This window comes from Struthio camelus, chromosome 15 (genome assembly GCF_040807025.1).
Source record: "Struthio camelus isolate bStrCam1 chromosome 15, bStrCam1.hap1, whole genome shotgun sequence".
In the NCBI taxonomy this organism is placed as follows: Eukaryota; Metazoa; Chordata; class Aves; order Struthioniformes; family Struthionidae; genus Struthio; species Struthio camelus.
In genome coordinates, this window is record NC_090956.1 from 6,461,159 (window position 1) to 6,484,152 (window position 22,994).

At 43.7% G+C, this 22,994-nt stretch overlaps 1 protein-coding gene across 3 annotated transcripts in view; it reads left to right on the forward strand.

Moving 5' to 3' along the window:
• Positions 1 to 22,994, forward strand: part of MAD1L1 (mitotic arrest deficient 1 like 1) — a 373,922-nt gene that overhangs the window by 185,246 nt on the left and 165,682 nt on the right. For all 3 annotated transcript variants that reach the window (XR_011134664.1, XM_068908329.1, XM_068908330.1), the window contains exon 14: positions 16,997 to 17,085. Coding sequence is in view for 2 of the 3 variants with exons in the window: in XM_068908329.1 (XP_068764430.1) it covers positions 16,997 to 17,085 (89 nt within the window). In the remaining variant the exon portion in view is untranslated. The remainder of the gene's footprint in view (positions 1 to 16,996; positions 17,086 to 22,994) is intronic.

The window sequence follows — 22,994 nt, forward strand, 5'->3', positions numbered from 1 at the left end:
CACCTGGGTGGCCTTACTTTCAAGCTTGTTTAAAGCTGGCACTTTGGCAATTGCTTGCCTGATTGGGATTCCTGGGGCCTCTGCTACCTTTTTCTCCCCCTTCCCATTTTTCGCCTGCGATCCATTTTTCGTTAGTTTGACATTAAGCTTCCATGGCTGGGAGGACATGGAAAGGCCGCTTCCGGCTCCAGGCGCTGACAGATGGGGATATTGCTTTTCATCAGCCCTTCTGCAGATGGGCTTATGGCTCAACATGAAGTGGTATAAGCACCTGTCAGGTGCCATCGTACAGGCTGATGGCTCTGTGAGCTGCTGCTTGGGCTGGACCTCCGCGGAGGTGACATCTCCATGGCCTCCCTGAGGAGCGCTAGTAGCTTTCCCTCCCTCCGCAGAGCGCTGGGCAATGTGCGCTGGGGCCTGTGAGCTCTCTAGTGTGGTCTCATCGACGAGTTCGATGGGGTTTCTTGCAGTTATGCTGTTGGGAGCATGCCCTAGATGCCTTGGTAAATAATTCAGTCTTTGCATAGGAGTAGTTAAGAGTAAAATCCATGTGGGATAAATCTGTTAGGGTGGTGGCCTCAATAAAGGAGTATCTGCATGCTGCCTCCTTGGGAGGAGAGGGTGGCAGGCTGGTGGCATGTGCTGTAGGGGACGTTTGCAGGTCTGTCCTCGGTGCCCTGCTATCGGGCAGCACGGAGGCTTGCTTCGCTGACCGGCATTGACTCTTTCAGCACACAGTATCTTTGCTTGTCAGCTAAAAGTCAGTTTACTACTAGAAGAGGGGGGGAAAAAAAAAGGGAGAAAAGAAATTTAAACATCTTCAGCTAATTGCGGTTGACAAGACAAAGGCAGTTTGACTTTCAAGTATTAATTAGCAAACCCATAGTAATTAGCTTGTATAAGCACAATTTATGCTTCTTTCCCTAAATGCAATTAATATTGCCACTGAAGACATCTCTGGGCTGTGCTGCTGTATCATTAACATACTTTACCCTAATTAGACACGGCCGGTAGTGGCTGGAGAAATGAGCTTGTGATTACAACCATAAAAAATCCTCTAATATTTTATATCCTTCAGGGAACTTGAACCTCGAATTTATTTTCTGATTTAAGAAAAATTACCCTTATCATTGTGCTGTGTAATTATAACAATGAAACTTTGATTTTCTCTCCTTCTAACCCTTCAGTTATTTGTTTTGATGCATTCCCAGTTTGAGTCTGTTCCTCTTATGTGAACAGCACCCTACCCAGTCTTCTCGTAGACGGTACGTAACAGAGTCTGCAATCTAATAAGGCTCAGGTGACTTAGGTATCCCCTGATTTTGTGGCTTAAAAAGGTTGCTTCTTTTTGTACTTGCTGAAAGAAGGTTTTTTGTTGAGGATTTTTTTTTGATGCCTTCTTTCCTGCAATTTCTGTATACGTATGTGCGTGCTTTTCTGGCAATTTTATCAGCACTGGAAAGTTCTTTAATGAGGCTGGCGCTCAAATATCTTTATCTCTAGGATGTGCCAGGAGATTACTTGTGGCGCTTACACCTCTGCCTTCCTGCTTTGTGATACTGGAATCTTACTACTCATGGTCCGTTTGTTTAGTGCTCTCCTGGTTTATAGAGCTGACAGTTAGCTTCACTCGTACCAAAACGTTATTTGTGGAAAGTTCTTTCCTGTTTGTTTTATATTATTTTTCTTTCTTCCCCTGAGGGAGGGAAGCAGAAAGGGTGGTAGTTTTTCTGATTTTCATTCGCCTTTTTCATCTCCCTTTATAGACAGGAGGAAATTACGTGGCTCAAGCTTGCCGTCTAAGCAGCGGCTGTGATCCTAGGTCTTTCACTTTCTTTCAGTCTGGTTCTATAGCAGGGGGCATTCATGTCAAGCTTTTTTTTTTTCCATCATTAATCCCTGAGGGAAGCGAGCTTGGTATTAAAAAAGTATCACCTGTATTTTCATTGCCTGGAGGTGCTCTGGATATCTTTTGACTTTCATCTTCAAAAGACAGCTTGGCCCATGTGGGCTCTGAAATCTATAGACTACTCATTGGAACAAATTATATTTCACCCTCCAGCAGATTAAAAAGGATGGATATAAGAATCGGAAGAATTGTTTAGCAGGGCGGGAGGTAAAGAAGATTTGAAGTCCAGGGAGGTAGCCGTCACAAAATGAATGGCATAAACTGAATGTCCTTACAGAATAAATAGAGAGACCTTAACATAAAAATAATGAATGCCCCTTGCCTTGACTAAAAGTGTTCGTTAACCCTCTACAAAGAACAGGAGACCTTTATTTAAGGACAGCAGGTCAGGAATAGTTAGGGAGTCAAATCGTGTGCTCAATATGCTGAAACGGTAGCACTGAGGAATAATTTAAATCTCAGTGGCTAGCTACATGCATGGTTATCAGGATAAGTACTGAAGACAGTAAGGAGGAAACACAGAAAAGTCAATACAGAGGACACTCAGTGCATGATGTGGTTTGGAACCAGTGGTAACTGGAAAGCTGCATGGAAAAATGGCAGAAAAGTTTGGAAAAATCACGATAGTCATCAAGATATAAAGAGCAAGAGACCCACACAGTTCATAAACCCTTTAGACTGTAACTACAAGACTTTCTGGTAGCTGCATGAGACCTCCTGAGTTATAAGAACTGTAACTTTGATTTGATACTTAAGAGATATGTCTGGCAAGGTTCAAAAGATACTGTTAAATTTTACTTTACAGATTATAACAGGGATTATATCAAAGAAGTGAACCTTAGTATAGAAGGACCTCAGCTGGATAATTGGGCAATATGGCTAATTGAGTTCCTGTTTAAGGGTTGTCAAACCTGAAGTAAAAATACAGCAGAGAAGAAGACATAAGAATGATAAAAGTGATACTTATTAAAGGAAATGTACATTTTTTGTATTATCTACAGTGGGATGGCAGTTCAGTGGAGGATTAGAGTACCAAACCATGGTGGTTATAATAAAAATGAACCTTTGCCAGAACACACCGTAGAACTGCCAGGCTGGGAGGCGAAGGCAATGTTTGGTGCAGGAAGCCTCCAACTCTCAAAAAGTCTTATTTCATCATTTACACATTGATTTAGAAAGACAACAGCAAATCTCCACAGCGTTTGACAGATTTTATCCTAGCATCTTATACAAGACCAGCAAAACCAAGACAGATGACTAACGTGGCTTTCAGCTGAGCAGAGGCATGATTACAGCAATAGTTTAGTAAGGCAATTTTAGGGAAATATCCAGTTCTCAAATCAGATTGAAAAACATGAATCTGGTTATAAAGAAACAGCAAGAAAATTGATCCAGAATGAGATGATATAGGAACACAAGACTGGAAAAAGACTTTTAGATCATAAAGTCCAGTCCTCTGGTATCTAAGGCAATCACATCATGTAGTTTAGTTCATAAATTTATCAAGCTTGTCTTGAAACTGCTTGGGTTGTTTTGTCCCACTGCTATCATTGAAAGACTGCTCTGATAGCTAGAAATTCCAATTCCCAATTCCAACTAAATATATATGTGCCAGTTAATATCCATTTTTTCCTGTGTTAATGTTCTTAAAGTATAGTGACTCTTCTTCCTCCCTTGTATTTATGCTGTGACATATTTATAGAGAACAATCATTCTCTCCCAGCACTTTCTTAGTCTAGGCTAAACAGATCAAGCTCTTTCAGTCTTCTCTTAAAAGAAGCTCTTCAGTCTCCTTATGAATCCTGCAGCTTTCTTTAAACCTCTTCCCATTTTAGTATGACTCCTTTGAAGATAAGTAACCAGAATTGTAGGCATCATTCCAGATGATGTTTCATCAGTATCTTCTACAGAAGCGTCTTCTACAGGCGCATACCTCTTTGTACTGGAGATATTTCACTTCTTACATTATAAAATCACATTTTGTATTTCCACTGTCACATGACGTTGAGGGCTCCTGTTCATCCTGTGATCAATTTATCCACCCAGCTCTTTGCCCTCCTCTGTTGTTTCCAACTGATAAAGCCTCAGTTTATAGGAGAGGTTCTTGCTGTTTGTCCCTATTTGTGTGACCTTGCACTATTGCATTTCAGTTCTGCTTCTATTCCTTCAGCTTTCAAAGTCATCTGGTTTGTACGCTGTGATATCGTTATGTTCCTCTGTGACAAAACCTTCCAACTTTGTGTTATCAGTGCATTGTATCACTGCGTTTGTACCTTTTGTCCCAGGATCCTTAGTAAAAGTTTTTGTTTTTTTTTTTAAATATGGTCCTATAATTGAAGTTTGGGACACCTTTTTCTCTGTCAAATTATTTTATTTTTCAGCATATCCTTTTGTTAATTCTTTGTTTTGTGTACAATTCACAATGTTCGTATTGTCCCCTTTTTTCACTTTCTCTCGTAGTCCTGTTAATTTAGAAATACGATTTGTTAAGAGATGGGGGGTAGTGAGTGTGCAAGAGTCATTGACACCCCCTTTTCTACTGTTCTCCCTGTGCTTTTCTCTAGAGCTTTGGTTTTCCAGGTAAAGTAAATCTGGATTGGGGGCATAGGAGTAGCTAGATCTACTCTTCTCATTTTGCCAGCTGAGAGCACGCTCTCCGTGCTTGTTATAAATAGGTATATTAAAATTAGTCCTTGTGTTCCCCGTGGTGTAGGAATATCATGACCTCCAAGGAACAGAAAAGGATAGGAGGTGAATGGCCTTGGTGGGTTATGTTGCATCTGCTGCGTGCTCTGTCTCAGAAAGTTCATGCTGCACACCTAAGAGTGCGGCAGCTTCAGAGACATCTGCTGTGCGTGACTGCGGGCAGAGCAGAGTTGTGGAAACATTGGGACCTTGGTAGTTAACGTTACCCAGCTGCCTGTAGACCGGAGAGGTGATCAGTACATTGCACTTTCACATGTTGATATCTTAATGCTGTTTTAATTACGTTAGCAGAAGAGGCTTTGTGAGTGAATTCTTGTGGTTTATCTCTGTTTTAAAAATCTAGCCAGGCACATGGGATCAAACAGAACATTTCCTTCAAATTAAAAAGAAATAAACTGTCTGTTTAAAAGTCCCATTACACAAATGAACCTGCTGTTGGAACCATTAACATTAAAGTTTTATGGAACTCGGCAGCACTGTTTGGTTTCAGCAGGGCCATTTTCATTTTCTCATTGAAGGCTGCTGTAACAGCTAACAGGGGGTTAAAGACTTGTACGTGACAGTGGGAATAACGTAGTTTCCTCCTTCTTCTGAACTCCCCATGGGAATGGTACTGCCGGACCGTGGCAAAATAATCTGACCCAAACCAGAACTGCAGTTCAAGCTCCAATGGGATGTGTGGACCATGATCTAATTCCAAGCCTGTAATTTGGGAATGCCTTAATGCTGCAGGTCTACCCTAAATACCTGGGCTGCACTAACAAATGCAGCAGGTTGCTTTTTAGTAAAAAGGATGATAGTGAGAATTCTGCTTTTCAACTCAGAAATAGGATGAGAGTTCAGAAAACGCTCTCACCTTTGCACTGCAGATTTATAACTAGGATGAGGACTGGGGTGGGGGGAAGCACGAGGGCTTTTTTTCTCAGTTGTTGATCAGAGGAGAAAAGGTGAGTTGTTTTCACAGGCAAAGAACACTGCTAGCTTGTGTTGTGATTAGGGCGGCTCTGTTGTCAGTGTAAAATCTGAGCTATACTGAGATGCTTGGTGAAATAAAATGGACAGGACAGTGATATTGTCAGAGGCCTTGTTATAGTGGCCATGGCCTTGAGATGTGAAAGGCAAAATGAATGTGCTTTTTAGTATAGTGCTTTTCCAGTCTTCTTTCACCCTCGCAGAGTCTGTAATAAGTCACGGGCTACCTCGGACTCCTGCAGTTCAGTTTAGTTGAGCTAAAACTCCCTGGAGGAGCCTGGGACTCTCTGCTATACTTGACCCTTTGAGAGGGAGGGAGGAAAATCAGGTAAGAGTTTCTGGTCACCTCTAGGATTCAGGAATTTCTGCCCCTTTTTTCCACCTTGCCTTGGGAAAGGAAGGCTTTAAATATCAGTTGAACGCTCATGATAGGATGAGACGAAGTAATCCTTAATCTCGAACTTGCCTTGCAGCAGGGAGAGGAGATAAGTTTCCTCTGGTTTGCCCTGGTCCTTAGAAGTTCCAGCAGTATCGTAATGGGACCGTCCTGGGAGAGCTAGCTCTGGGGAACGCAGTTCTTGGGCTCAGTTTGCCCTGAGCATGAAAGAGGATGTAAAGATCTCTAGCTACTCCTGGATTTAGGGGGGCATCAAGGGCACTGGATGTGCGCACAGAGCAAAGGTTGCTGGGTACCTTTCTTTTTGCCCACAGCTGACTTTGGGTATACGAAAAGGTAGGGAAAAGGCTAAAAAAGCATTAAGTTTTGAGGCTTAGTCCTTGCACTGACAGCCTAATCAGCTTGCTTCATCGTTTGTTTTGCTTTCGATCTCTTTGGGTCTCAGTGCCTGCAGAAGAGCTTGTTCCCAGTATTTTTTGCCTTTGGCTGTTCGATGCTGGAGGTATGGCAGTGCTGGTGGCAGCTGGAGATCTCTCTGAACCACTCTGTCAGGGCAACCAAGTCCTCCAGGAGGAGCTGTAAAACCTAATTTATCTGCAGAAATAAGAAGATCATAGAGCAGAATTTTTCCTGTGACCTCGTGGTAAATAATGAATGGCACTGCCCTGCCTTTTTGGAATCACTTAATTGAGACTGACAACTCTTTGTTGTATTACAGGATCTAGCTTGTCAGGAGAATTTTAACTTATTTATGAATATTTCATTAACCTCTAAAGACTGGCTGTATAAAATCGAGCTCCTGCCAGGCCCTGTCCTGTTGACGCTGTATTCAGCGCTAATGTCATCTTACGCACCTCTATTACACCTTCCCTTCCCCTCCAAATGAAGCCTTGGAGCTTATTGTTGGTAGCAGCAGGGACCCATTCACCAAAGGTTAAAATGCCAGGTTTCTGTTTTGGCACCAGCACTGAACATACGGCATTTGGGAGGGAAGTGCTTTTTGCTTTTCTTTCTGTGATTGCTTGCTGGCAACCGAAGGGGACCACAGGCATAATCCCTAGAGGCTAAAATGGGCAGAGCTGGCTTGGCAGGGCCCTTTGTAACCTTTGCTTTTTGGCACAAGGACAGAGATTTCCTGCCTCTTATGGATTCAAAACCTGCTTCTTGTGGTAGCAAGAGGGCCTCGTGATGGCTCATTTAGCTGGAAACCTTTGACTGCTTTTAAATCTGCTCTTTTCAAGCTGTTCTTGGGAAGGGTTTGGGGAACAGGAGTGACTCCTTCAAGCATCTACCTCTGTTTCTGGAAGGTGGCAACTGCAAGGCTCTGTTGAGGTAGCACTACCCAGCTCCCCTGCCCCATCCTTGTGCTTCCCATCCCTGGGAATTTAGAAAGCACCTTGACTATGAGACCCTGGTGGCCCCAGTTTGCCCTCTGTCGCTCTGCTCAGATGTGCCTGAAACAGTACTTCCAGCAGTGACCTGCAAAATTGTGCTGGAGATGTGGGGGGGGGGGGGGGGGAGAGAGCTGTATTTAAAAGCATGTTGAAGGACGGGCTGTGGTTTGTTCCATGTGAGCTGGAACAAGCAGATTAAGTTCAATTTTCAAGTCTAGCCCTCTGCGGAGGCTCTTTTACTTTCTTACAGTTTTAAGCAGAGATTGATTCTACTGTATTTATGCTAGGGTACTAAGGAGCAAAAATGGTTGTTAGATTCCTCTTTCCTTTCCTCTTTGATCTTCTTCCTAGGTGATCGGTTAAAATGCATAGATTCTTCTCTATTTGTTATGTGATGATTTCTTGACAAGAAAACTGATGAGGGGAGTGAGAGGTGGGATTGCAAACTACCATTTAATGAGAATTTGGTGATTGAATGCTCCAGAAAATCTTCAAGGGTATGTTTTCGGGAATGGGAAACAAGCTCTATTCAGACTTTGTATGGAGGAGGTACAACATATTTGCAGGTTTATTTGCTGCTTTGCTTCTGAATCATAGCTGCTAGAAGACTTGCTTTTGGCAAAAGTGCCTACTCGCGTGTGAAAGAAGTGACCTGTGCGGTGCTCTTTCTGAGCGCAGCCAACTTCAGTGCACCAGTGCTTTGACTACACTGGATAGGACTGTGGCACATTTGATGCAGAAGTCTTGACAGGTTCCCTAAAGAGATTGTTATTCAGTGTTTTGCAGCTCTAACCAGGAGTAATGGGTAGGAGGTGTCAGCCATTTAGGGCTAATTACTCTGGAGCTTCCTCATCTCAGTGGACACCAGCTGTTTTGCTCTCCCTGGTGGGAGGAGCTTTCGGTAGTAATTAAAGGAAACAGTCATCAACGTGCTGGTGGAAGTGGTGGAGCGGGGCTGATAACAACAGAGAGGCTCTGAGCTGAGTGAACATGGAAATGAGGTGATCCTTCTTCAGAATGAGCTGTTAGAGCAGAAGAGAGATTTTTCTGAACGTGGCACTGTTAAGGATTTCTTGCTGTGCTGTGGTGGCAGTGAGGTTTCGCGGCAGTGCTTTGGGAACATGAGCTAGGCAGGACGATAGCAAAGCAGAGGGGAGAAGATTCCACGTTTACATCTTTCTTTAGAAGTGAGAGGTGAAACATATAACTACACTTGGATAGACTCGTGGGTTTAAATCAGCTTCTCCAGTTCTTTTGCTTGATGGGTCTTTTACTCCAGATGTTTGCTCCTCTTCCCCTCAAGCTTTCCAGTTTAGTTCATCTTGAGCACTGAGCCAGCTGCCAATCCTGCTGAAATGTCTGTTGCTGCTTATTTCCACACTGTCATGTCTTGTACCATCCCAGAGTACAAGGATAAAATGAATGTGGCATAAAGTAGGGAAACAAGTTCAAAAAGTCATAGATCAGAACTGTCCAGAACGTCGTGAGCTGGTAACCAGTGTGACAGATGGTGTTATGCTTTACAGGCTGTTGATGTGAAGTCAACACTGGTGACCAGGACAGTTGATTTTTAGCTGTGCTGTAGCATCAGGGAGAACCTGTCCTTCTGTGTGGTCACATATATACTACTTCTGGGTAAAAAAAAAGGGTCCCAGGTGTTACAGCGAGTGGGTCACTTGTGGCATTCAGGTTGTTCAAAGCTGCAAGGTTTTGTCCCTCTCCTTGAAATCTGGAGTCTCAGTCCTTAGTGTGCTACTGCAGAGTAACAGTATCGAGAGCGTCATTTTGTCCCCTTTTTGACTAACAGCCCTATTTGCTGTAGGAGGTTAAAAGGAAAGAAAATATTCTCCTGATTTTTCTCCTAAGTATTCCAGACAGGAGTGTTTGAAATGGATTGTCTGAATGATGGGTTAAGCACTTCCAATTAGACATTACTGCTCATCAACAATAATCTGCTGTTGTGTGGAGCACCTGCGGGTGCTGGGATCTTTGGCGCTGCTGGGGCAGGGCCAAGGCAGGATGCAACGACTGGCAAGGGAGGTTGGTGCTGGAGAGGGTTGGCATCTCGAGGTGTCCGTATGCGAGAAGAACATCGAATGGGGCAGGGGCTGGAGCCCTTGTACAGAGGAGTGTGTGGTGGGCGTTTGGGGGAGAAGTGGGGTGTGCACCTGGTGTTGTGGCTTGTTGGATGGCTTGTGCTGGAGAAAGACACGGGCAGGAGAGGTTTCGAGGGTGTGATGGGGATGTGCTCCGTTCTTCCTATGCGTACGGCTGGGAGACAGCTCAGGTTTGTGGTTGATGCTGGTTGTAGGTGAGCAGGGTCAGTTTGGCACCCCTTCTCAGACTAAGTTCACCTGTAGGTGGCACTGAGCTTATTTCACATAACTGAAACCGTTTTCTGTAGGGCCCTATATGTTTGTGGTTACACATGGAAATCATAGGGTAACTAGTTATCCGCAGCATGTCTGTGCGCTCGTCCTCGCCGAGTTTTGCCAGCAGAGTTGTGCCTCTTTGCAGCAGGGCTGAATTTGGCTGCCCACACGTGTTTGGAGTTTCACCAAGTTGTGCTTGTGGCAGCACAATGTGGAACGGGAGGTTTTTGAAGGCAAGCTGTGGGCTGCCTGCAGATTGGGACTCAGAGGGGAGAGAGGTGAAAGCTCGTTAGGGCTCCTTTGGGGTAGATGAATTAGTTAATGACTATGCTGTGCTTTGAAAATGCAAATGCTGTGTCGGAGCAAAGTCTGATTATAATAATCAATCTTCTTTTTGAGAGGGCTGCAGACGGGGAGGGGGGAGAGGGACGAGACCGGGACTGAATTTTTAGCTCGCGGATCTGCGTCTCGCCGCCGGCATTAACGCGCCCTGATGCTGCCCGAGAGATCAGCAGGGCTGGGAGGGGAGGCAGAAGGGGAATTTGCGGGGAGTGATCCTTGCAAGCTTGGGTGGCTCCTCCACAGGCTGGAGTTAATTTTGTAATTTTGTTTCTTACCGTTGCCCTGGCTGGAAGGGGAGGGGTTGGCATCTGCTCCTGTGTGTGAGCCACCCCTGCTAATAGGAAAGATAGAAACTGCCTCATAAGCAGGATCCTCAGGGGATGCCGGAGAGAGGAGGGTGGATGCCGGAGACGTCCAGCGGTGACAGCTCCTTCTCCCTTGGCACTTTATTCGTTTGTAGCAAGCGTTCCTAGTAATTACGCCTCTTAATTTAGGAGAGCGAGTGGGAGAAAGGAATATAAATTTGTGTATTAGCTTTAGAGATTGGAAATAGAGCGAGCGAACCTTCTCTCTGGGAGATTATATTTGGAAATGAAATAGAATGACATTCAGTATAAACTTGAAAAATTGCTCTCTTTTACTGCAACAGGAGGAGACAAACCACAAGCCAGACTGTACTGGAGAGAAGCAGAAGTCAGCATATGTCCATTTCCCAGTTTGTGTGTCTCTGTAATTATGCGTAGGCCTGGGTACGTTTTAAGGAAACTTTGCTGGGAGGTTGCTTCTAGCCCTTTCTTCTCATTGATAAAAGTATGCTGTGTGTGTTACAGATTGGTTAACCCGTGGAGACTGCGAGGTCTTAGGCAAGTCTGATCCAGCCAGCCTAGCCTGCCTCTTTACAGAGGAAAAAATATATACTTTTTTTTTTTTTTTGCTTCAATCAAGTGTAAAGTAGGTAGTTCTAAAACACTTTTTATTGAATATCTACTTTTCCTTTACTTCTATTGCTGTTATTCCACAATAGCATCAAGGATTAGTTTTCTCAAGAAAAAACATCAACTAATCCTGGGCTGCTTAGCCTGTTTCTGAATGGCAAGTCGTATTTTGTTTCGACTGCGAGTATTGTCTTTTTTTTTTTTGAAGGAGGGTTTGGTCAAAAATGAGGAGCAGGCATTTCACTAAGAAATCTGATGTAGCTTAGTCCTTCCCATGTGTGTTTCTCTGCAGACATTTTAGGAGAACAACCCTTCAGCATACCAGTGGGCTGGGTGTATGGGAGCGATGCTGCTGCTTCTGCTGAGCAGGATGGTTGCTGGAAGTGGTCAGCACGGTGTTTTACTCTCTCATAGTGTTGCTGGACACCCATATTAAACTCACTGGTGTTTATGTATTTTGGATTTCTGTCCAGACACCGTATTGCCTGGTAGCAATAGGGAACAGGAGGTCACCAAACTTGTTGCGCTGGTCTAGGGGAAGAGAAGTGAATAAGATCCGTATTTACTGCCATATCCTTTGGAGAGAATTACAAATAGCGTTGCTAGAATAACTGGCCTGTCAAGCTCCTGGGGAAGAGTAGTTTGTCTGTTTTCAAGCCTCAGCCTATGGGTCATACTCAGTGTCTCATTTCTTTGTTCTAGTCTATTTTAGCACATACTCTTCCTTTCCAAGTCTGCTTGGTTTTCATACGTTTAAATATGTATGTATTTAAATAGCTTCCTGGATTGTATTGAGATTTGTAGTCAAACGCAACCTCTCAATTCACCTTTCCATGCTGCCTCCATGCAATTCGGTTCCTATTTATCTCTGCCTCTTAATATCAGCTCTTTTGCTGAGGAAAGCCTTTCAAAGGATGTTGCATCAGCCCATTGTTAAATAAACCTTTAGACGTTTATAATGGATTCAGCATTTCCTGCTTTTTGTAGTTCCAAGAATGCAGTGATGTGCAGACACACTTCATCAGGATAAGACTGCTGGATCAGCCCCTTGCTATGATTCACTGATTATTCAAATAATAACTATATGTCTCCAGCATGTGTTCTATGAAATATGTGTACATGATATGGGCGAATAGACCAGCCCTTTTTTTCAACATGCAAATCTTGACTTGAACAGTGCGTTGAAATACTTTAGATGATGAAACCTTTTTGAATTTCACAACCTAAAATGAGGCACCTGAGATTTTGTCATTATTTTAGGTAATGTGTTAAAATTATTAGAAGTTCTTAAATACCATTTTCAAGGGTGAATGATTTAGGTTAGAGGTTAAGTGCTATGGTAAGGCCCATTTTGGAAATGATATGTAGGCAGCCAGGTCAGCAAGGTGTTTTGGAAACGCTCAGCTTTATGAACAGTAAGATGCTGGGGATCAAGTGGGAGGACCAGTGGGCCTTCTGCGTTGCATAGACTCAGAATACTTGTTTAGGAGGGGGCAGATATGGGTCAACAATGACAAATGCCAGAAACATAAAAAGTTCAGATCTCTAAAGTAAGGATCTTTCTTCTAGCTTTCAGGAGATTAGTTTATAATTCTGTGTTTCTCCTGTCTTCTCAAAGATATTTGAATGATTCCTACAGAAGTGGAAAACAGAAAGGATCACGTTTCTTATACTGCTGCGGGTGTTTGCTATGTCATTAACATTTGGAGGAGAACCACCGTCTTGAAATCCTGTCCAGGCAGGTTTAAAAAAGGCAGAAAGAAGAAAGATATTCCATTTAATTAAACACTATATGGAATTCCTTCCATATTTTTCCTGCCCCTCTGTCTTGATTTGTAATTAATAATGGCAATATTTTTGAAAAAGTATTTGTATTTCACCTTTTTGGGGGTTGCATGCTGCACCGATTTGTGTGAGTGCACATTTTAAAGTTAATTTAAGTGCCAGATGTACCCTGATCACTTTCTACTGACAGCAGTAAACCTGGACTGGAATTAATGATTATGAAGTGAAAGAGAGCAGAAAAGGTTCTGGATAAAAGGGATCAATTTAGATGGAGAGCAAGAGGCTCCAGTGATTCTGAAAGGAGAGCATTATATAGTTAAAATGTTAAGTACCTGTTTGTGTTTTATTCACAAGTCATGGGCTCTGACATTACTCATTATTCTGCCCTTTCCAGTGTCATAAAAACCTTGGGTAACTTAAAATAGCTTGGCTTCTTTTCAAGTCACTAAATATATTCTGTACAGGGGGGCCATCACGTGGGGTCTGATCCTGAGCAATATGAGTTGTGGGTACTTAGTCCCCCTTGCGCGGTTCTCAGGATAGATGCAATACTGTATGGCTGTAGAAATGGCAGGACGATGTTCTCCCTCTGCTCTTGATGCTCATTAAAAGGGCCAGATCAACAGAAAAAGGAGCTGAAGTATCTATGCCTGACCTAGGTCGTTTAGTGCAGAATGAGGGAATTCAGCCAAGAGCTGTAATTTGAGCAGCCCTTTTCCCCACTCTACTGGGTAGAGGCCTCTACTAGCTTAACGTATTCAAAAACAACAACAAGTCCAGCTCAGCCCGTTTCATAAAATCATTGATAACAACTGGCAGAATTTAGACAGAAATCCTGAGTTAGTCCAAAAAACCAAAAACGCCTGCTGAACTATGTGAAGCCAGCACCTGGCAAGCGAGAGAGAATGGGACTGGAAAATAATTGAGCAAAAGTGATGGGACGGAGGAGATCAGGCAGAGGAAATAGCAAGAGAAAAGGCTGCTCTGTGCCTGTCTGTCCCCTCTCGAGCCCTTTGCCCATGGCAGACCCCAAGAGGGCGAGCGGACGGGAGGGCACAAACTTCACCGCTGTGCCGGGAGGCGTTTCACGGTTGTTGCCTGGTCCCAGGAGACACCCCGAGCGGCTACAGCGGAGGAATGACCATGCTAACACCCCCCACCTCTTAGACTTGCAGAAAGTGCTGACAATTACCTTGAATGTGGGTTTTGTGCTTCTGTTACTGCCTTCCTGGTGCCTACTTTTCCTCATTCAAGTCTGTGATTTTTCATTCTTTTTTTCTCTGCTTTCTTTCCTGATTGCGTCACGCGCAGAGCTGCTGTGAACATCCACCTTGGAAAGGCAGCAGGGGCAATGTCTCCCGCAGCCTGATGCTGGTGCAAGTGTGCCAGGTTTAGCCAGAGGCTGGTAAGATCGTGCTCTGCTCATCATTCCGTAGCAGGTGAAGCTGCAAATAAGATTTTTAACCATGGATTCCTTATTTTTTGCTTTTTTTTTTTTTTTTTTTGCTCTTCTCTTCATTGTTGCTTTGTGCGGACCTATGTACAGGCACTGCCTTCAGAAAAGCAGAATTGGATGCCAGCAATAAGCTGCTTCAGCTTATCTCAACTAACTTTTTTTTTTTTTTTTGCCCTGAAAAAGACATAAATAACATCTTTAATATCCTCTATGAGATTGGCAGGCAGGGAGGTTTTCCTCGCAGAAACTCTTAACAATTAAAGGAAACAAGCAGCCTTTTTTTGAATGAAATATTTATCTAATGCTTTAACTTCTAGTTTTCATAAAAGGTTAATGAGATTTTAATGGTAATAATTTGCCTTGGCACAAAGTTATGCCTTGGCCTGAACATGAAACTCTGGAGTAGTTCAGGGAGCCAGGTCAGTGTGAACATGCAGCTGTCCAAGCCAGTTCGTTTCCTGAGGTCAACACAGCGCCCTCATCTCTGGTCTCACCTCGGGGACCTCAGTTTTACAGTCCAGGTTGTTTTGGTGCTTGAGGAGGACACAGAAATGACTTAAAATACCCTTTCAGTCCCCTCCTCATACTTCTGCTCTCTGCTCTTGGAAGCTGGGTGCAGAGTCTCATCATGCTGTTACTGAGGGCACCTGGAAGTCATTTGTCACCACCGTAGATCAAGCGAGCCTCTGTGCTGATGCTTTTCGCTGCAGTGTTCACTTGAGCATGTGCACATTCGCTCTCCTGTCTCCTTTTCCCATTACACAATCCATTTCCCCCCCCCAACCTATATAGCAAACGCAAGAGACCCCAGATCACTACGGCAGATTACCAGCCCAGCCCCGCCGTCCCCCATCCTCTCCCAGGAAGGCAGCAGTGATTTATCTGCCCTTGTCAGCAAGCAGGTGGCCGCTGGACTCAAGGCTGAGCTCGCTTAGCCTGTGATAAATTGCGTATTTACCAGCCCTTCCATCTTCAAATGCTGTCCACATGCAGTCCAGTAAGCGGCACAAAACTCTAATAACAAACACATCCAGCCTTCAGCAGACATGGGAAGCAGGACCTATAATGTATGTTTTCCTGCTAGAAGTAGGTTGGAATTGAAGCCTGCACCCAGTCCCAGTACCTTTTATTCACATTCCTGGAACTATCTGGAGCACTTGCTTTATCCCCAGCCATCTGTGATGGGCTGAGCTGGGAGAGATAAGCTCAGTAATCAGAAAATTGAGGGAAGCATTTCTGGCTGTGATAATCTTATCAGCCAGCTAATATACATTAACATTTGTACAGCCTGATGATGCAGGTGGGCTTTTGCTTTTCCTCTCTTCCTGGATGGATTTTGACAGGCAGTGAGAGGAGGCAGGGCTCTGGGGTTACAGAGAGAAATTTGGCAAGAACCTCTTCCTCTCTCTCCTGCTCCATCCCTGTGATCCTAGAAAGGGGAGGGAAAATAATCCGTGCAACCCTTTCCTGCCCCTTCCTATCTACAGTGCTGCCATGTGCTGTCTGCCTTTTCTAGTATACGTGGAAGGACAAAGAGGTATTATATCAAAATTTCCCTTCTGCACTTGCTATATGCTCTCTTCCTTGTAAAACTGGGAAATTCCTTGCTGCCTTTGCACAGAGTTTGCCAGTGCGGTGTGATTTTGTTCTACAAGTCTAAGCACTGCTGTTGAAGGGAATGGTAGATTAATGGGTTATTTCTCTGATGCTGAGCACTGAGCCCTGTGTGGTTGTACGTTTTGCATTTATAATTAAGGTTGAGTTGCTTATTGTTTTCCATCTGAGTGGAAAGTACGGTGTGCGTCCATAGACGTATTAGGAGAATTAGTAATCAGGTGATAAAAGACAGATGACAAAAGGAAAGCAGTATCTGAAGAATGAGTGAGAAGGAGGTTTAAGCTGGGAGAAGGTGCTTGAACAAACTACTTTAAGGGGTGTGTCTCTGCTTAGCATTCATAAAAATACGTTTTCTGAGAGAGAGGTTTAAAAATAAGTCGTATACATCATTTCTTCCTCTGCTGTGCATTGTCTCGTTAGATGGATTAGGGATACAGATACCCCCCAGCCAGGGAGCCTGAGCAGGGAAGAATCTGGGTAAGAAGTTTTCATGCCTTTAGAGTTTCTAAGTATTTTCTTGCGAGCTCCTTCTCGATCAAGGCTGGAGGCAGAACGTATTCTTAATTGTTCGTTTGTTCTACTAGACCTACCCGAGCAGCTTGAGCTAGAGGTGTATATTGGAAAGGGTTGGAAATATTCCCCAGTCTTTTGGATTCAATGTACATGTGTCAGAGTAGTCCTGGGCAAGGCAGCGTAATCCTCTGTGGCTCGTTTCCTTTGGGGAGGAATTGATGCTAAATGAGGTTGAAGTGCCAATACTGGATCTTGGGTACCAGGCAGCTCCTAGTTCTGTACAAATAATTCTTTGCCTCACTCTATCGATGGTGGAAGGGTTGGGGAAATATCAGAAAGAGAAACAGAAGCTCCACTTAGAAAAAATCAGCTTTCTGTGCCTCAGCTACGTAGGAGAAAATGCTGGAGGAGGCAAAAGGGAGTGCAAAGAGGGAAGTAGGATTAGCTGAGGATTTGGCACTCAACACGTGAAGAGCTGTGCCTACATGTCAGTGTCCCGTGAGGGATCTGACCTGGGCAGGATGATTCTCTCCTCCTTTGTCTCCTGTTTGCATGTCTCATTACTACCAGATGAACTGATGCCTCTCCTCTTCTACAGCTGGAGGTGGAGATGAAGGTCCTGAAGTCTCAGGAGTGCACAGCTGACCAAAGTGTCTTCGTCACTAAGGAGGAAGTTGACGCGCTCAGGTAGGCAGAGCAAGAAGGCAACAAAGATTCTTCTGTTTTCTGTGTAACTATTGAGAAGGGAAAGGCCCAAGCTGGTTTCACTCTCTACTGGTATTGCTATTGCCATCTTATGATAGAGCACTTGTACAGATACAGGACCCCATCGTGCTGAACCCTCTGTGCCTGCATGGAAAAAGTGTATACGTATAGAGTGCCTGTATATATTTATATACATAGACTGCCTGATGGCTTACTATTCAGTGAACAGTATGGTAGCATCAATCAGAACACCTTTTCCTTGTATTTCTGAAGCAGTATGTTCTTTTCCCAAGCACCCTTTTTACTTTCCTACCAGCTTTTATGGATGTAAGAGATCCATGAAGCGTTAACAGAAAGCCTCAGCCCCTGATCTTTCCTGCCTTTAAACACCTTACAACCTTCTCTCTCTTTCAGGAATCTACTAGCTCTTTTTTTAAATCTGTTTGAGATCTCTTGCACTCGGGTAGTTTGTATCTCAGTGGCTTCTGCATCACTTTTTCTCCTATTGACTTCTTTCCCTGTGGAAACAGCATTGCTGTTTGTTTCTTGTTTTGACTCAGTCTGGACTGTAAACATAGGATCTGTTGGCATGTGTGTAAAGAGGTTTAGAATCCACCTTTTGTAATACTGATATGCATGTAGCGCTGGAGATAAAAGAGGGATGTTTCCCCTAGTGCATTGCTGGAGATGACAGAGGGGTAGCTGTTGTGATTCACTGAAAGAGGGGTTACAAAACAGCATTTCAGCATGAGCATTTACAAAAGCCACCATGAAGCTAGACAACCTTTCCATGTATTTATTAAAGCATTTACAGCTTCTGTTCCAAAGAAGGTGACACGATAAATACTGAGCACAGAAAAGTTCATCTATTTTCGAAGTTTAATAAAGTTCCTTTTATTTAAGCTAAGCAAATCAGTTAGATCTTGACAGACTGAGTTTTTTATTCTCAGCTGAGGTAAGGCTTTGGCTGGAGTTTCTCTTCTTAATTCTTTTATATTTTCAGCTCTATCTCTATAAAGTGTTACTGCCTCTTAGGACTGAAAGCTAGCTTTTGCAGAAAGCAGAAATTACTGGCCTGAATGTTATGACTTTGCTCTTGTGCTTTGCCTCTGGAGCTTGTTTTACAGCTTTGAAAGCCCAGTTCCATAGCGGAATGGAAGGTGTTTGAAAATAACAGTTCAGCTAAGCTATTCCAATACATACAATGTATTGGAGCTGTAAACCTGATCTTAGGGACTTGCTTCTGGAGCATAGTTCCCTCAAGTTGGTGCAGTAGTTCTGAAGAGCCAAGGCACGCGCCTCCTCCTTTTGTTCTCTCAGATGTTTGAGTTCTGGTAGGGGACGGCATGCTGTGGCTTCCCTCTTTCAGGAGGATAACCCTTTCTCCATTTGCTTTGCTTGCTGAGGGTGTTTGGACCTGAGCTCATTCAGATTTTTCCTTTACCAAGGCACACTAAACCCTCTGAAACCTCGTATTGGTGCTGCTGCTGAAGCATTCAGCACCTCCTGAGCAACATTAAACCCATCACTCCTGATTAACATTATGCCTCTCTATCAGTAAAAGCAGCATCCTGTTTGCTGTCTTCTGGGAACCGAAGGTTTTCAGAGTATTTCTTCAGTAACTCCTCAGTCTCTCCTTCCCTGGATTGGCATGGGCTGCAGCACCTTTTCATGTAGGAGACATTCGGACTCTATTTTCACCTCCAAGACTCATTATTCAGTGTTTATCTTCACTGAGCAGCATTTGCCATCTATTAACTTAGCTGCTTCAGGGGCAGTGTGTGTAAGGGGAAACAGCTGGATTGCCACATGGTCTAGGACTGCTTCATGTTGAAGGAGGAGATAGAGATGGCTGGTTTTCCCCTGAACTGCAATCTGTTTCCTGAGCCAGGGCAACGGGAACTCACAAGTGCCCGGTGGTTACGCTACTGGGGTGCTCTTCATGTGTAGGGTTCTGCACAAAGCAAGCCCTAAAACTCTCTGTAATCTTTTTTTTTTCCTTTTCTTCCCCCCCCCCCCTTTTTTTTTGAAAGGAATTTGACTACTAACCTCATCTCTCTCCTCCTTTCATGAAATTGTGTCAAAGTCTCCATACAAAGTATTACAGAAACAGAGGCCTATTCCCAGTAAAGCCTTTAATGATGTGGAGCGGTTTTCCGTTGATGAGCAATACATTGAAAGCTGTTTTAGCAAAGAGGCTAAGCTTCTAGAATTGTTTTACAGTGATATTTTGTCTTTGCCTCTCTTCCTCGTTTCAGTACTGCAGGCTCCTGAGGCTATGGGTGCACGGAAATTACAGACACAATATCTAATACCAGATTGGTTTTTCTGTCACTTCTTACTAAACCACTTTTTGTTGTTAGGATAGACCAGATGATTTAAATACCTGTCCCAAGCCCTGATGCTAGTCATTTAGCTGCAGAGCTGTTCTAAAAAGCATGTATTTCTTCCCTTTTAATCACCCTTTTGCTGCTTAGCTCTTTGGTTTCTAACAGTAAATGATTTCGTTCAAAGTATTCTCTTTCTGCTGTCTTGCTTGGTTAGTAACTGGCTAGTAAGCCAGTTCTTGCTCGTCTTTCCACAGTTAGCTACTGTTGCTGCTTCAAGTCTCTTATCAGTCTCTCAAACACTCCAGCCAGCAGCATACATGCTTCTCTGCATTGCAAAACTGACTTTGTATAAAGTGTTTTTCCGTATGTTTCCAGACTTAAGCAGTGTTAAGGGTGGGTTTGGGCCTAATTTTGAGTTTTCTGGCATATCCTGTGCATTGGTCAAGGAAACGGGCCAAGTTCTTTCTTTGCAGAAGACAGCTCATTTTCAGAGGAACACATGAGAAATCACCATCTTCCCCCATACTTCAGGGCTCGATTCACTGTGGTCCATGTCAGAGCGTTCCAGGTGGCCAGGCTGGCTGCGTCCGCTTCGGGCTGCATCCGCTCCGGGAATTGGGTAGCTTTGATTAAAGAGCAGAATGAATTTGGAGGAGAACAGGGATGAGTATGGCTAGGGATTAGGTTTGCGTTGCTCATTCTCCTGCTGTGTTGTTGCAAGCCTCAATAGGAACAGCTTACTCAATATTACCTGGCTCCTGCGGAGGAGCTAGGAACAAGAACTCTACTGCTCTTCCTTCTACAGAAAGCTGTCAGAAATCCTGGCAGAAAACAGAGAAGAGGAATACAAACTTCACTAATTGGAAAGTGGGGAAGGAAATCCCACATCTTAAGAAGGAATTATTTCCATTACAGCAGTTTATCGTGGTATTTGCAGTCCCATTAACCTACAGTACAACATGTCTGCTCTTCTGGACTGAGCCCAGCCTCTCCAGTTAGCTGCTGTCATGAAGGAATGTGAAAAATGGAGCCAAACCAGCAGAAGCCAGGGAGAGGAGCCTGCAAAGCAGGAAAGGGCTGTGAGCCTCCAGGCATTTCCATATACACCCTGTTGTTAGAAGCTAACTTCTGAAAACAAAAGCAGGAGAGACACAAAGGGGAAGAAGAAATCCATATTAATCCTTCGAATCTGTATTCACCTCCTGTGAGCGAATGAGAGTTTTAAAAAATATATCTTTTGTCTCATTTTTCTTTAGTATGGAAAGTAAATTTTCAGTGAGAAACTTGAAAGACTTTATCAGTTTTCCTCCTTCTCTTGAGAACAAAGTGCTCTCTCGTCAGACCTTTTATAACTTTAAATGTGAAACTCTCTCCCAGCATCATCATTTCTGAAGAGACAATAAAAGCCGGTGCTAATGCTGTCATTTCTCACACCTCTTGCTGCTCCCTCTGAAATCCTATTTGTTTATATTCTGCAGATCTTATAAAAAACAAAAAGTGGCCAAACCGTTGGGTTCACGTACTGTGGGGTATGGCAAAGCAGAGAGCATTTCGGCATTAACGCGTTTCAGAGGGATAGTGATAGCTGTGCAGAAACTGATGTTTCAGAAGCTATAAATAAAAGTAACATATTTAAAAAAACTTTAGTAAAGACTTGTGGCAACAGCTGAAGGACCTTTTCAGCTGGAACAAATCTGAACTACTTCTTTCTACTGTCAAACTGCAACCCCAGTAAATCCTAAATGTTTTCTGTGGATTTAGTGACTGGGTAGAGCTACAGTAATTCAAAAGAAATTCGTGTCCTTGCCAATGCCTATTAGTCACACTTGCTGGAATTCTCTCTGCTCCTAACACCATCTCAATGCCATCTGGATCCCTCAATAGCGTCTTCCCAACACATGTGTGTTCTGCTCCATTCAGTAGTTTCCTGTTCAGCAGTAGGTTTTCCACATGGCCATGTGCTTGTTACAGATGTGGCCTCTGCGAGACAGGCCCTCATCGCTGATACCCACGGTATTCTACAGGCCGTCAGGTACACAGGAACATCAAAAACCAATAAAAAAAGATAAACGGGCAATGATGAGTTAACTCCACTGGAAAGAAGTAGACTGAAAGAGACTCCTGGAAGTGCCTGGATGCTGTTGAAAGCTGTACCCCTTCCCCTCTTCTTTCTTGTCTCTTCCTTCCTAAAATAGGAGCAGTGTGGCCATTCTCTTTAGCAACGCTCACCATATAAACCCTTCCCTGGTGGACTGACTGCACGCGGTGTGGTATTTCCTGTTTGTCACAAAAGTCATTTCTGGGTCCACTACTGAAGCTGCAGGGTTTTTATGTTGTTGTTCCCCTTCCAATTTGGGGCAGTGAAATATATAGTAGAGACGATATAAAACTCAATTTTGGGAAATGGGAAAATCCACCATTTGGAGCAAATACAAATTTATCTGTGTTTTTGTAGTAGACTTGATCTTATGAAAGCCTGCTGAGACGGCTTGAATTAACATTGTGCCTTTGGAGGCTTCTCTTCTGGGTTAAATTGTCTGCCTCTGATGCAGAAAAAGCCTTCTAGAAATTTGAAGAGACATCTTCCAGGGTTTATTTTCATGTTTTCAAACCTCTGTATATAGAATAAGTTGTATTAATTTCTGGAAAAATTACCAAATGATTTTCCCTGTATCACTAAAATTCAGCATGGCATCGGTATTTCAGAAAGTAGCTGACGTTTCTTCCTTCCTCGTGCCTCAAAGCTGCTGTTAGAACAAGCATCAGCGTTCATTCTGGGCAAAACATTACATTGGTAGGTGATTATACCATACCCAGATCTGTCTTTACTCTACTTTTTGTTGTTCTTGCGTTAATTTATCTTGGATTGTTCTTCCTGCTTGAAAGTAACTCTCATATGTAACAAGTTCAGGCATGTAAATTGGTGATAAAATAGGCATTGCATATCTTAGTGTCGATGTCCCTGGATAGCAAGAGTACGAGGCTGCGTCCTAACGCTGCCTTTATGCGTGCTGGAGCATCCAGCAGCAGGCAGAGGTACGGTTGGCCCTGTACCTGAACTTACTTGCTCAAAAAAATTGAAGTGCCAAGCAAGTAAATATGTTTCAGTATTTGACTACCGTATCTTAACCACCAGCTGCAAGTGCTTTGCTGTGTTTATATATAGCTAGGATTTCCCTTTGCTTCTCTCTCTTTGCCACTGGGAAGTGTTCCCCAGGGCTGTTAAGCAAAGGCAGAATACCACAAACAGTTTGCTAATGGTTCTTGGAGCTTTCCCACTGGAGATGCAGGACACTTAACAGTGTTAAAAATAGGTTAGGAGTGGGATAAGCAGTGAAAGCACTAGTGAGTCCTGAAAAACCTCTGTAGTGTTGCAGAGAGGTTGCAGTGATGTTCCCAGCTGTCGAGCCGGAAGAAGCAGCAGGCTGGTTGCTCCTGGAGCAGCGTTAAGGTGGTGTGGGAAGGGTGCTCCTATGCCTGGGTGGAGGGTCCCCGCACAGCGGCTCCTCTTCCTCTGAGCACGAATTGGGGCACAGGTGTAGGTGTGCTGCCCAACCTTCC